Source organism: Miniopterus schreibersii (assembly GCF_964146895.1).
Source record: "Miniopterus schreibersii genome assembly, chromosome: 8".
NCBI classification, from domain to species: Eukaryota; Metazoa; Chordata; class Mammalia; order Chiroptera; family Miniopteridae; genus Miniopterus; species Miniopterus schreibersii.
Window position 1 is genome coordinate 39996284 of NC_138109.1, and position 15108 is coordinate 40011391.

The window sequence follows — 15108 nt, forward strand, 5'->3', positions numbered from 1 at the left end:
GCCCTCCCAGGAATGCAGCTGCCCCCGGGCCCTGCCCCAGCCCAGCGCCCCGGGAGACCGCCCTTGAGCAGCAGGGAGGCCTTGGCCGCGAGGTTCACCGCACGTGCTCCGTCCCCAAGTGGCTGGCTGGGAGCTCGAGCACCTCCTCTGTCTCTTTCTCACAGGTTGGGCTTCTCTTTTGTGTTTCTCAGATCACAAGTGCTATAACAGCACAGGCGTGGACTACCGGGGGACTGTCAGCGTCACCAAATCCGGGCGCCAGTGCCAGCCGTGGAATTCCCAGTACCCGCACACACACACCTTCACCGCCCTCCGCTTCCCGGAGCTGAACGGGGGGCACTCCTACTGCCGCAACCCCGGGAATCAGAAGGAAGCTCCCTGGTGCTTCACCTTGGACGAAAACTTTAAGTCTGACCTGTGTGACATCCCAGCATGTGGTAAATAGCAAGCCATTAACTTTACGGTTGTCCAGCTTCAGAAGAGCCCCATCCACCCCCTTTCCTTAGGAGAACCCTCTGAGGGGCATAGGAGATTGATGGTGTTTGATCTCAAACTCTGTTTCCAGAATAGATAAACCTGGCTGGTTCTCCACAAAACACCGTTTAGGGTACCAAAGCGCACACTGAAGGGGTGAACCGCTTTTATCCCTGCAGCCACTGGGTTAGTGGGTGTAGCAGGCGCCGTCTCTTCAGAGGCTCAGGTGAAGCAGCTTAGCACAGTCATTCGTGTACAAAGGGACGTTCCCCCCAGCGGTCCGTGCCCCAGTGCACCTTGCTAGCACAGCGGGTGATGGGAAGCAGAAAGAGAACTGTCCTCCCTGTGTCCTCGAGAACACCCACAAGGTAGGAGCCGTCTGTAGCTATTTCTCGGTTATTTAGGGCCATCTGTGGATAAGCTGTGTCCTTTGTCTCCTTCTCTTACTGCAGACGTATAGAAAGGAAATGGAATTCCTGAATCAGTTTGTTCCTTTTTCTAGAAAATGTTTGGAGGGCAGGAGAAAGAGAATGAAGATGTTGGTGGGCCCTGGAGTTTGGTACCCTTTTAGAACCGATTCATCTTCCTGATCCTGGTTCTCGTAGAGAATATCAGCTGGGTTTCCCAGGCCGAGGGGGACAGTTAGGGTGTCACTGCTGGGGAAGCCACAGCAGTAAAATGGAGATTATGATGGCATATACACCGAGGGTTTATTGTGAAAATAAATGAGTTGTTAACTGAAAAACACTATGATATCAAGAAGATAGCAAATGTTTAATAAATATTGTCTGTTATAATTATTATATACTTGGTATATAAAAGGAGTCTATTATAAGTAGTATATAGTCTATATATATAGAGGGATGCTTGCTCTCAGCCAAATATTGTTCGACAGCCCACTGTGGAGCAGGAGGGTTGACTCACATCACAATCACAATGCAACGTGTATGATACGATAGAAGTTAGCCCAGACGTCATGGAACAAAGTAGAGGAAGCTGAAACAGACCAAAGAGGGCCATAAGAGAAAGCAATAAAAATATTAACAAGAACACTTAGTGATGAAAATTTGGGAAGCTATTATTCTCTAATTTCATTCTTATGTGTTACTTGTTACCATATTGTCTTCTCCTGCAAAATGGTTTTACGGATGGTTAAACATGCCCGGTTTCAGAAAGAGGTGACCAGACTCCTTTTGTCTTGCTGGGCTTTAAAATGCTTCATATGCAGCATAAAGAACGAATTATGAAGTTAACTCTTCCAGAGCCACCATGGGAAACTTCAAAGCAAATTATCCTGTATTTTTAAAAATGGTTTTCACTTAGTAATTTATGACTTTCCCTGCATGCTACATTCAACATTAATAGGAAAGGAAGAGCAATAAAATGTAGGCTTATAATGATTTACTTAGTTGTCCCATCCCTTCTCCTAAACCAGGTAAGGTACAAAGCCCTGCAAGAGAGACAAGGATAAAACCAGCACTTACTGAGCTCTCTCCATGTGCCAGGCATGGTGCTTGGTGTGTCCACAGGTTTTACTTCTACTCACCCTCACACTGTCACATATTATTCACCCTCGCTGATGAAGAAACTGAGGCTCAGAGAGCCTCAGAGTCACCCAGCTAGTTAATGGCAGGTCTGACTCCTAGCACATCTGCCTGCTGCTCTACTGTGCTTTCTCAGGACACTGACGTGTATCCTTAAGGAGGCCAGATGTATTATTTCAAGGAAGAAACACATAGTTCACTCCTCTCTGGGTGAATGCAGGTGTCCTTTAGGTGACTTCTGACCCTTCATTTCCAACTAATACCCATCAGGAGTATGGAGGTGATTTGCTCATAAACTAGATTTGTTGATAATCTGATTCAAGCTTTATTACAATTAGTTTAAGTCAAGACTCTAAATTATACCTAAGAAGTATTGATTTTCTTTTCAATGGCCTTCCTGAAGCAATCAGACCAAACACATGCTCTGAGGGATGAAAGAAATCCTTGAACAGGCTTTCAGAATGTGGACAGAGAGATCACCTACATCTACAAAACACCTACCATGTGCATGCACGATGCTCCTTGCTTTATGTATTCATCTCCATTTAAAACTGAGAGCCATACTGTGTTATTAACGTATCCCGCTGAGGTTCCGAAGGACTAAAGGACTTGTCTAAATCGCACAATTGATGGGATTGGACCTTGAGTCGTCACCTATCCACATAAGCTCTAACCAAACTCAAAGTTCATGCTCTTTTCCCAGACACTCTACTATCTCCCATTTAAATATTTTTTAGAAATAAATTTTAAAAAAGACAATAGGCTCAACCTCTGGATTCCAGTACACCGATCCCTGTAATATGATATGACATGAGAAAAATGGTCCCTTGCTGATGAAGAGATTTATTGTAGTATTACTCAGTATATTATTATAGCATTAATCAGTGCAGTGATATTGGAAACCCTCAGAATATTTCTTTCTGGATATCAATCTACAGAGGACACAGTTAAAATTCTGAGGACTGGTTAATTCTAGTCATCTGAGAGATAAATTTAGATGAAAGTTAAATCTGGAGATGACAAGGCAGTTTTCACCACTTACAAAAATAATTTTTTTTTTAAAAAAAGAACATTTTTATTTCATTTTGAAAGAAAACAGTTCCTCTTGAATTCTTTAGGCCAAGCCACAAATGCATCCATTAAAGGAACAGGGAGGCCATGGCTCCCCAGGGTGAGAATTAAAGAAGAGAGCAGGTCAGCATCAGCTGTTGTTCCAAGGCAAGACTTGTTGTAATTGTCTCTCAATAGCCAACCTCTAGCAAAATAATCATAATACAATCCTACTTTATAACATTTTGTTAGAGCATTTGATTATTTTTTCTTATTTCATCCTTACAAAAATCATGAAAGAGAAAAGAGAAATGTCCTGCCCTGTTTTACCACATGAGAAAACCAAGGCCCAGGGAAGTGGTAGGACTTATCCAAGATCGCAAATTAATTCATAGAAACTAGGCCTTTTAGCTCTAGGGCTACTCACTACTCTTTCTTCTATACCAGTGATTCTCAAACGGGAAGTTTGCCTCCCAGGGAACATTTGGCAATGTCTGGAGGTGTTTTGATTGTCGCAACTGGGTGGGGTTGGCATCTATTGGGTAGAGGCCCAGGATGCTGTTAAACATCCCAGAATACACAGAACAACCTGCAGAATTTTCCAGCCAATATGTCAACAGTATCAGGGTTAAAGACCCCTGAGGCTGGATAGGAATTATACGATTTACACTGTAAATATAGTATTTTAATATAGATATATTACATAAATTATATAACTTAGACCATATAATAACAATAATATTAAACAGCAATTTTCATTTTTTAATAACTTACAATGAGCCAAAGACAATGCTAAGAGTATTTTTGTGCATTATCTTATGTATAATAGTTCTGTAACTCTACAAGTTGGGTTTTATTCTACCCAAGAAAAGAAAACTGAGACTTAGAGAGGTTAAGTAACTTGTCCAAGGCTACATGGTTAATAAGAAGTGGATCCAGGACTCAAATGTATAGCTAGTCTTTTAAACTCTATGATTTATATATGTGTATTAGTATATGTGTGTTCAGATAGATGATAGATGATAGATAGATGATGATAGATGATAGATAGATAGATAGATAGATAGATAGATAGATAGATAGATGATAGATAGATAGATAGATAGATAGATAGATAGATAGATGATAGATAGATGATAGATAGATGATAGAAATAGATAGATGATAGATAGATAGATGATAGATAGATGATAGAAATAGATAGATGATAGATAGATAGATAGATAGATAGATAGATAGATAGATAGATAGATGATAGATAGATGATAGATAGATGATAGAAATAGATAGATGATAGATAGATAGATGATAGATAGATGATAGAAATAGATAGATGATAGATAGATGACAGATAGATGATATAGATAGATGATAGATAGATGATAGATAGATAGATAGATAGATAGATAGATAGATAGATAGATAGATAGATAGATATAGATAGATGATAGATAGATGATAGATAGATAGATAGATAGATAGATAGATAGATAGATAGATAGATAGATAGATAGATGATAGATAGATGATAGATAGATAGATGATAGATAGATGATAGATAGATGATAGATAGACAGATAGATGATAGAATTGAGAATAACTTTTCATCTTAGGGCTGTAAGCTTGTGGGGCAGATTGAAATGAGTCCTTTCCCACCTCCCTCCCAAAGGGGATGGAGTCTCATGAGAATGTTCCTGTATTTTTAGTTCAAAGTTAAGGAGATTTCAAAATCTCCATGGGGTTTCTCATTTTCCCACTGATAACTTCTTGTTTCAACTTAGTGAGGCTAAAAGAGGCATAGGCCTACTTAAATGCAGAATGTGAACACTGTTGACTCTCTAGAATAAAGGCACTTGAGAACAGTCTGCCATAGATTGTTCTATGTATGAACTTTCACTGGGGACTGGCTCGGCTCAGACTGTGTGCATGTTCCTAGGCAGTGCGTGGAGAAAGTGAAAGCACAGAAGATAGTTTGGGCAGCACCTGGCCGCTCAGCCTCCCTGTCTTTTCTTTCCTATCCCAGACATCTAACAATTACAATGGTTAATTATTTAATCAGTCAGTCATTCAGTGAAACCACTATGTGTCGAGCTTCTCTCCCGTGGGCCAGACTTTGTGAACGTGCTGGATCAGGCCACACCCTCATGTAGCTTACAATCTAGTGGAGGCAGCGGATGAAAGAAACAGGAATCACGTTAAGCACTGTCATGTGGTTCCCGGCACTGATGTGTGCTGCTGTGATGTGCTTTGCATTTTAATGATGGCTGCTGTTTGTTGAAAGTTCTTTATACCAGCATCTGGCCTATGAATTAATTGATGCTCAATAAAATAGGTTGGATTAATTGATCCTCATAATAACCACAGGGTAAAGGTATCATCTCCATTTTACTAATGGAGAAGCTGAGGCAATATTGTTTTTACAAAAGCCAGGCTTCATACCAGGTCCACAGGACTCCAGGTCTAGTCCTCTGTCCACCAGGCCACAACAACATAAAAAAAAAATTATTGTTCAGAGGAATAAACATTCTTTCATCATTTTCCTCTTTCTTTTGATCATTATGAATTCTCTAGGTCTTTGAGACGAAACTGCCCATTGATACTCTTTATAGCTCTTCAGGTGCAGCAGTGGAACCCCCTCCACAAAGACATCCACTCTGAGAGACCCCAGGGCGCTCCACCTGGCCTCAGCTCCCCCAGCAGCTCTGCCCGGGCCTCACCTGTTTGCCCTGTTCCCGTTAAGTCCCAGCTCTCCTCCCTTCCCGGCAGCCAGGTCCCCAGTCCTCAGAGTTGGCCATCTTCCCCAAGATCCCGCCTGCAAACCTTCATTCACTACACTTCACCTCTAGTCACTGTGGCCACCTTCCAAGCCAAATACTGTGGGTTGGGTGGAAACTAAGTCGAAAAAGAAACATTTGCGTATGTTCTTTCCAACTGGCACCTAGGCACACCTCCCAGGTTCACAGTTTCACTGGAGCCCTTATCATTGCTTTTCTGCACAGCTCTGGGGATGAAGCTGTGGAAAATCTCTGCTTCCCCGAGAGCTCCTTTTGCAGTGACCTGGCAATTTTATTTTGGCTGTATACTACCACATGGCATGTTCCTTTTCTCTCTCCCACTCATTGAAATCCCTTATTTGTTTCCTTCTTGAACTCTTTGGGAAGGCAGCACCTCTGTTGGATTGCTGTTCTTATTTTCAAACTTTGACCCTTTATTTTACTCTCGGTCAAGTCCTGAGGCTGCATTTCTTCCGCTAGCCAGGCTAGCTTGTCTGGTTCACCTAGAGGTAAAAGTTTCTCCCTCCACCAAACCACCAGAATTTCCAAGCAGCAGTATTGCGTTTACTCATAAACCAGCTCTACTGAAGAGCGCCCATTGATAAGAAAAGTAGTGAGCTATTTGGCTCCTTTTGGAGCTTTCATACCTGGCCCGTTGCTTTTGTATTTCCTTTTAAGTCCTTGCCTTGCAGCAGTTTGCCAAAGGGCACGTTGCCCAGTTCTGTGCCTGAATAGCCCTGACTTGTCCCATAACCTTCCAGGCCCCCGCCCTGGGTTCTGCTTTGTCACAAACCATTTTCTACAGTGTGGTGGTTTACAGTCCGGGGCAAGGCAGATGTTTTCCAGATTGCAAACACTGCAGTTTTTAACTCGCTCTGTCAGCAGCCTTCTCCCATATTTCATAGAAGACCTGTTGTAAGGCAATTTGTCTTTCAGCCATTTCTTCAAACCAAAATTGAACATTACAGTGAACTGGATGGTGGGGAGGGGGAAAGGAGGAAGGAATAGAGCACTGCTTTGTATAGTTTGAAGCTTTCCGGAAGAGTTATTTTTATACTACAGAGATTTTCAAGATGTCCTTTGGTCTCTGGTCTTTCTACATTTTTAACAAAGTAAAGAACAATAGTTACCCCAAACTTATAACTAAGTCATGCTCCCTAAACATTTTTAACCCTAAAATCATTTTCTCTCAAACGTTTTTTTCACCATCCCCAGTGTATATTGAGTCTTGACCCAGTGTGTCAGCTACTCAAGCAGTGAGCCTTTGGAAGCTCTCAGCTCTTTGGGTCAACCACCATGTCAACGGAAAGTGCTTCTTGTCATCTTAACCCTTCTTAACCCTTTGATGACAGAATTCTTCTTATTCTTTTTAATTGAATGTCACTAGACAATTAAGCAAACTTTTATTGAAGCTTAAATTGTGGTACAGAAATGCATTTCAACCTATTTAAGTCCAACACAGCACAAGGAGAGAAATTACAGCCCCCAAATTTTCCTTCCTCTATCATAACATACTAGGATTAATTTGAATTACTGTTTAATCTACAGTTTTTGTTTTTCTAGCTTTTGTTTCATACAAATTTGTGCAGTTTTTTAACATTAGAAATCTTAAATCTACTAGGGGAAAAAATAGGTCTCAAGCCAACACATGTCATCAAATCTACTGGGACACTGTTCAGGGACAAAATCCTCTTAGAGCATTGGCCCTCAAAACAGCACCGAAACATTAGGTACTATGTGCTAGTTACAGAATCAAACCAATCCATTGATTGAAAGCTTCAATGAGACTTTGAATCAAGAATGTACTTAAAATAAAAGTCCAAAGTGTTCCAAATGCTTGATTTCAAACCAAGTAGATTTTTTGTTTAGAAACCCTTAAAAATAAAGTGTTTCATTTATAAATATGGAAGGAACAAAAACATCAATGCATCAAGACACAAAGAATCAAAAAAAATTTGAGGACAAGAATATAAAATTTAGTCAACTGTTTTCTAGGCTCTTTAAATCTCACAGTATTTACAAATGTAGCTAAAAATGCCAACTCTTGAAAGCCTGCGCTTCCAGTCATTTCCCATTGATCATTTTGGAATTTTGTATGCTATGTTTTATGGTGACAGAATTCTGATATAACACCACAAGGATTGTTGTTATTGGCTTTGTATCAGTCCAGTTTCTGGCAGGAAGCTAAAGGCACAAGCAAACAGACTATGGAAAATGTTATAAAGGGACTATTTATAATGGCGGCAGAATTAGGGAAAACCAGTAAGATGCAGACAGGCAAGCAGGAGTGGGCAGCATTGCCATCCTAAGCCTGGAAGTCAAGGGGACAGTCAGTTACCTTACCCCATAGTTGAAGCTGAAGAGACAGGGCTGCCCGATGCATGCTGTGACCTCTGGCAGAGGGATGAAGGCAGCCCTCTGCAACCCAGCGAGGAGAGAGTCAGGGGGACACACGCGTCAACCATATTCTCTTCCTGCCCTGGGCAGTTCTTTTTATCCTGCCAATGCCTTCCATTGGCTGCACCTAACTGGAAGCCAGAGGACAAGGGTGCCCATTAATACTGTTCTACACACTGAGGTCAGCCACAGCCTAGAGCTGGGCAGACAAGGACTGAAACTGGACCTGGTGGGCTGAGGACACTCAGGGAAAATATTCATCGCTAGCTTTAAATCAGTTGCTTCATAAGAGAGTCACAGTTTTGCAGGGGCCTAAATAAGGTATGTCAATTCAGTTTATAAAGTCAGAGAGGCTTGGGAGAAACCGTAGAAATCATCCAGCCTCTGCCTGAACATTGCCAGACCCCTCCACAGACAGGGACATCTCTCTACCCCCTACTCAAAACCTGTCTTTGCAAGCTGGAAGCCAAAACTTGTATGCAAAATCTCCTGATTTTCAAAAAAAATACTGTCCACTAACTTAAAAAAAATAATAAAAAAGAACAAGTCCATGTACTGGATCTAGTTTGTAACCTTTGGTGTCATTTCTCATCCAAGTTTGCAGACATCTACACATCCTTCATTTTATTTTATTATTTATTATTTATTTATTTATTTGATCTAAGAGCATGTTGCTTCTCCAGCCTTTCCTTACCCAGACCCCCCCTCTTCTGGATGTTTCTTGCTTCTTCAAAGACTTTCTTAAAAACATAACTCTTAGAGTAGAAGACATCTGTTGGTGTATTTTTACCAGAACATGGTGTTCTTTATCATTACTTGGTATGGCCAGTGAAGAATATTTTGTTGCTATAATATGCCATATATGAGAAATTTTTTGAGCAGCTTCATCATGATGTTGCTGGGTCCAACTGAGCCTTCAAGTCTTTTCTAAAACTTATTAGTCTTTTGTTTGTTTTTCTTTGATTTGGTTATATCAAAAATTATTTAGTTTATTTGATTAATCATGGACTTCTCTAGATAAGGCCTTTAACCTTACTGCAAGGTATAATATTTATTTGTAAAATTTCAACTGTTTGTTTTAGGTCATTATTTTAACCTGTTGTGTATAATCCTCTAAGAAAAATTTTTCTATAGTCAGATATCTTTCCTAGATTCAGACCATTTTCAAGTTTAAAACATATCATCATCAAGTAGTTGATGGCAATGTTGAACAGACAGGTTTCTTCAAGCATGGCCTTATACAATTTGATGTGATTTGCTGATTAAAACTATTAGAGTACAGGCATGTGGTGAATTATAAGTTCATCTAATATTATCTAGCCCTCTATTTTTTGTCCATAAGGATAATCACTTGATCAAATGTTTTGATAATATTTAAATGTGGTTGGTCTCCCACTCTGAAATAAATCCTATCAAAATTAAAACTATTTAATTGTATAAAACCTATTGAATTTTGGCACTTAAAGTTTAGCTCTGTTAAAAAAAGCCAGAAAAGGACTTAAACAGACATTTCTTCAAAGAAGATATACAAATGGCAATGAGCATATGAGAAGATATTTAATACCACTAGTCATTAAAGAAGTGCAAATCAAAACCACAATGATATCACCTCACATCCCCTTGGATGGCCATCAAAAAAATAGAAAATAGTAAGTGTTAGTGAAGATGTAGAGAAATTAGAACCATTTTGCACTGTTGGTGGGAAGGCAAAATGGGCTGGCTACTATAGAAAACAGTACAGATGTTCTCAAAAAATTAAAAATAGAGCAACCATGTGATCCAGCAATATCACTTTTAGGTATACATTCAAAATAACTGAAAGCAGAATTTCGAAGAGATTTTTGCACAGGTTTGTTCATTGCAGCATTACTCACAATATCTCAGAGGTGGAAGCAAGCCAAATGTTATCAGTGGATGAATGGATAAAGGAAATATGGTATATGGATGCCGGGTGGAGGGGCTTTATGGGGAGGGGCATCTTGTAATACTTTCAACAATGAAGAAAAGAAAAAATAAAGGTATAGCCCTGGCCCATGACTCAGTTGGCTGGGCATCCTCCCATGCACTGAAAGGTTGCCAGTTCAATTCTAGGTCAGGGCACATACCCGGGTTGCAAGCTTGATCCCCAGTAGGAGGCCACAGATTAATGTTTCTCTCTTACACCAATGTTTCTCTCTCTCTCTCTCCCCCTCCCTTCCTATCTCTCTAAAAATCAATTTAAAAATCTTTTTAAAAAAAAGAAAATATTGTATATTACTCAACCTTATAAGGGAAGGAAATCCTGTTACATGCCAGAACATGGATAAACCTTGAGGGCATCATACTGAATGAAACAAGTCAGTTATCAACAAATGCTGTGTGATTTCATTTTTATAAGATATCTAAAGTAGTCAAATTTATAGAAACAGAAAGTAGAATAATGGTTGCCAGGGGCTGGGAGTTGGGGGAAATAGGGAGTTGTTCAATGAGTACAGCAGTTCAGCTTTGCAAGATGAAAATGCTCTGGAGCTCTGTTGTACAACAATGTGAATATACTTAGCACTACTCTATGCTTAAAAATAGTTAAGATGGTAAGTTTTGTGCTTTCACCATAAATAAAAGTTTTTAAATTAAAAAGGAAAGATTAGCCCAACTCTTTCCTCTTATAGAGGAGAAAACTGAGGCCCTGAGAATTTTTAGAAACTTTCAGTGAACACATGTGGATTCCAGTCACTAAGATTTTTCTCAATGAGTTATTGTCCTACCAGTTATTGTGGTTAAAACATTTTCTGAAGAGAATTTTAATCACTGTATATGGCCTATCAGAGTCCTATTTTAAGAATCCATCTGAGAATACACAAGGCAATAGATCACCTACTTAGTATTTCCACCATTAACTCAAGAGAACGAATGGCGGGCCCAGCATGCCCTCTGAAGGCCGAATTGCCACGGGTTCTTTGGCTCCAGGCATCTGCTTAAATATCACCGGTGCAGCCCCCATCTGCTAATGACCCTTGTGTTTTATAGTTTCCAACTAATAAATAGCAATTCCTATTTGTTTTCTATGGTTTTAAAAATTTTTTCAGATAAGATCATAATTTAACTTATTTAATTTCCTTTGAATTCTAAGGTTCTGTAAGATTTCCTCCCACCTTTGCCACACTGCAGATCTGAGCATTTTGTTGTTTTTACTCAAAACTAATATCCCAGATGATGTTTCATTTTATAAAAGTACCTCTTGAATGAGAAATGTATATCTTGCTCTAAGCCCAGAATAAGAAAGGAGTATTTTCTCTGTTATATTTAATTATTAATCAAAGTATTGAATATCATTGTAAAAATAAAACAGGAATGTCAGATGTGAACTGTGATACCAAATTGATTTTTAAAAGGAAATTAATCATGTGATCCAGACTAAATTGTTGGTTTCAAAAATCCCAAGCATTTAACTTGATATAACTAATATGTGCATTTAACTTTTAAACAGTTATTCCAAAGTATTAAAAATCTTCACCATTCTAATTTTCTTTGCCATGCATTGGAGGTGTCCATTACCCTTTAAAGTGCATAGTAAGAATAATGTCCATTATTCTAATGTGATTCTTTTCAATAGCGTGATCTCGCTGGATATTATCCCTCACTGAGAGGGAAGCTTGGACTCTTAAGAAGATGATGAAAAACAATTCCATATAGTATTTTAACTTTTATTAGTAATATAATATATAAAGCATGGAAGTATTGAAGGCAGACAGGCTTGCATTCCAACCCAGACTCTACCTCTTTCTAGCTTTGTCAAATTATCTGTTCTTTCTCAGCCTCAATTTCTCTATGTGTAAAATCAAGATAACATCAAGCACTGGGTTAAAATGATGAGTGAAAGTGCTGAGGCATTTAAAAGAGGTTGGGCAAATGTTAGTTTTCTAATTTTCCATGAGTAACATTAGTTGTTCTGAGGAATGTTTTTATATAAAGTCTTTTGAGCCAGACACTGACTCCCCTTCTGGCCAAATGCAGAGCTGTGTGGGAAAATAAGCCTGTTGTATGGTAGGCTTACAATAGGCCTGAATTTGCTTTCTGCCCCTTCCAACATGACCACGTATTGTTCTGCTTGATTATTTCACTTGGCAAGAAGACACTGTGCTCGCTTGCATATCCTCAGTGTAACCTGCAGGAGCCAAGTTTGACTGTGCTTAAAGAATTTAGCTCCTTGAAGTTTCTTCTCCTGCAGACCTAAGGGGGATTTGTCCCAGACCTCTCATTTACAATCAAAGGCGTTCTGTGAATAATCTGATACGGAATGTACAGAATAGGCTCCTTTGTTTGCCAGACAGGTGAGAGCCCTGCTTTCTCCTGTTGCTAAAAATCTGGGCCAGAAAAATGACTAGCGTTATGTTAGTACTAAATTAGCCTCATTCCTTTTGTAATCGTTACCCTCATAATGATTTCACTGAAAATCCAAGAATAACAAGGGGGACTTCTCCCTTTGTGGTACTGAGATATATGACAGTGTTTCATAATGTTAATTATTATTATAGCATCCAACAACTGGGTGGCAGTTTTCAGTTTTCCAAGGTTCTTTTATGGACATTATCTCTCATGTGAACCGAATAAGACTGAAAAAACGAGCAGATGGAGGTCAGGGAGGTAGTTTCTTGCTTACGGTTATTTAGAATTCCCAGCCCAGAGCTTTTATCCCTGAATTCTTTCCTACTCTCAAAGTGATTGAGTGATTGACTTGTAACAGATACTAGAATAGATACTTTCCATGTTACTTCATTTACTGTTTATAGCAATTCTCTGAAATAGGTGCTAACATTCCCATTTTACAGATGAGTTTGCTCGGAGAGGCTAAGTGCCTACGGAGGTTACATAGATAATAACAAAGACAGTCTGACAGTCTGCAGAGTTTCTGACTCTAAAACATACACTTCCTTTATTCTACTACACTGTTTCTAAAGTGGATGGATGGATGGATGCACAGCTGGGTAGATGATAGAGATATCTATCTATCATCTATCTATCTATCTATCTATCTAGCATCTATCTAGCATCTATCTATCTATCTATCTATCTGTCTGTCTGTCTGTCTGTCTGTCTGTCTGTCTATCTATCTATCATCATCTATCTATCATCTGGTAGGCCCTGTGGTAGACACTCTTCCATGTGATTTCCTTCTATCCACCCACCCACAGACATGCAGACACAGTTGTTACCTTAGGAACCTGAGACCCAGTTCCTAATGACTTGAATGATTAGAACGGCCTCCCAGGGATGCCTGGGCTATATGTTTACCTGCCACGGTATATAAAGTGGGGATCTAACGTAGCATGTCTGGCAAAGCTTCAGTGTTATTCCCCACATTTCAGACCCCCCTGCCCCCATCCTTCCTACTTCCACGAAGCAAGAGAAAGCCTAGCATGAGAAAAGAGGTGCAAAACAGCAGCCGTCCTCAAGCTTCTGGCAGTGTGGTGTGGTAGCTAGAGCAGGAGGTAGGAAGCAAGACCAACAGGGGAGGAGTCCCAGCTGCATGTCCTTGGGCAAGTTACTTAACCGCTCTGCTCTTCCGTTTCCTCTCCTATGAAAATGGAGATAAGAATGGCACCTGCCTCCTGGGGCTGGTTATGAGAATCAAATGAATGAGTTCATGAAAAGTGCTTAGAACAGTACCTGTCCCCTGTTTGTAATAGTGGCTAACGTGATTTTGTGCCAGTAGAAAATAATAACTATTAAAATTTATTTCTATTAATACTCAATAAGCAGATTTTTACCCCTCCCCAAACCCCTCTGAGGGTTAACCCACAGAGCACAGTCCCATCACCCAGATTTGGGTACCCCTTCTTGACTTCTTGACTTGAGTCTGTATGGGGAGAGGACAATATGATTAATCACTGCCCTATCTCACTGAACCACAGGTTCCTAGAGAAGGCATGTGCAAGTAGAAACTACATGTAGTATACTCCCACTTATGTGTACTGGAGAAGCTCACTATTTAAAGGGATTTTAGGGGTGGGGAGGTCTCTTCACCACTGTATTCATACTTCCCTTCCAGCATTTCCAACAACATATTGTATTTATCATCTCTCTGTTTTTCTTACTAGACCATGAGCTCCTTAAGGGCAAAGGACATGTCGTATTTAATCTTGTATTCACAGACCCTAGAGTAGTGCTTGTCGGTAGTTGCTTTTGTTTATTGACTTACTGAACAAATGGGAGGATGACTGAATGGATGCATGGTTAATTCTTTTGTTAAGTCAATAATCATCTCTGAATTTTGTGTCAATCTGAATTTTCACACTTTGGATTTTCTTTTTTCTTTTTATTTTTTTTAAAGATAGTTGATGAGGTTATTGGTGATCAGGGCATGTATTACACAACCCCTCTAAATACTGTCCAATAATTCTTATTTGTTTTACCAGTCAAATAATTTGTTAATGATAACATATGCCCAGTTTTAAAGGCCAGGCTCAAAGTGCTAAAAAGAAATGTATGCCTAAGGTCCTTCTATAGGTATTATACTCTTTTCCAAGCCATGGTAGTAGGTACAGTGGGTGTATAAGATTTCAGAAATACACTTCAAAGTGTTAGCACTCATAATTATTAAGTTCATATGAAACCATTTAAGAAGAATTCCTGGGTTTCGAAAAAGTATCAAGTTATACAGCGGTGCTGCGCTGGAGGGAATTACAGACACCGTCCAAAATAGATACTTGGCTTGTGTGCATGAGGAAAGGAGAGGCCCAGAGAGGTGAATGATTTGTTCAAGGTCACACAGCTCATCAGAGACTGAGCTAGCCCTGACTTCAGGTCGACTATTCTCAGGCCAGTGGGTTTGTGGACACTGGGGCCAGGATTCTTTAGTTGATAGCGGAAGATGCAGGACTGGCCCTGCA

At 39.8% G+C, this 15108-nt stretch overlaps 1 protein-coding gene across 2 annotated transcripts in view; it reads left to right on the top strand.

Annotated features, from left to right (window-relative positions):
• Positions 1-15108, top strand: part of ROR1 (receptor tyrosine kinase like orphan receptor 1) — a 346156-nt gene that overhangs the window by 312370 nt on the left and 18678 nt on the right. For both annotated transcript variants that reach the window (XM_081143788.1, XM_081143789.1), the window contains exon 7: positions 192-437. In XM_081143788.1, coding sequence (XP_080999914.1) covers positions 192-437 — 246 coding nt within the window. The remainder of the gene's footprint in view (positions 1-191; positions 438-15108) is intronic.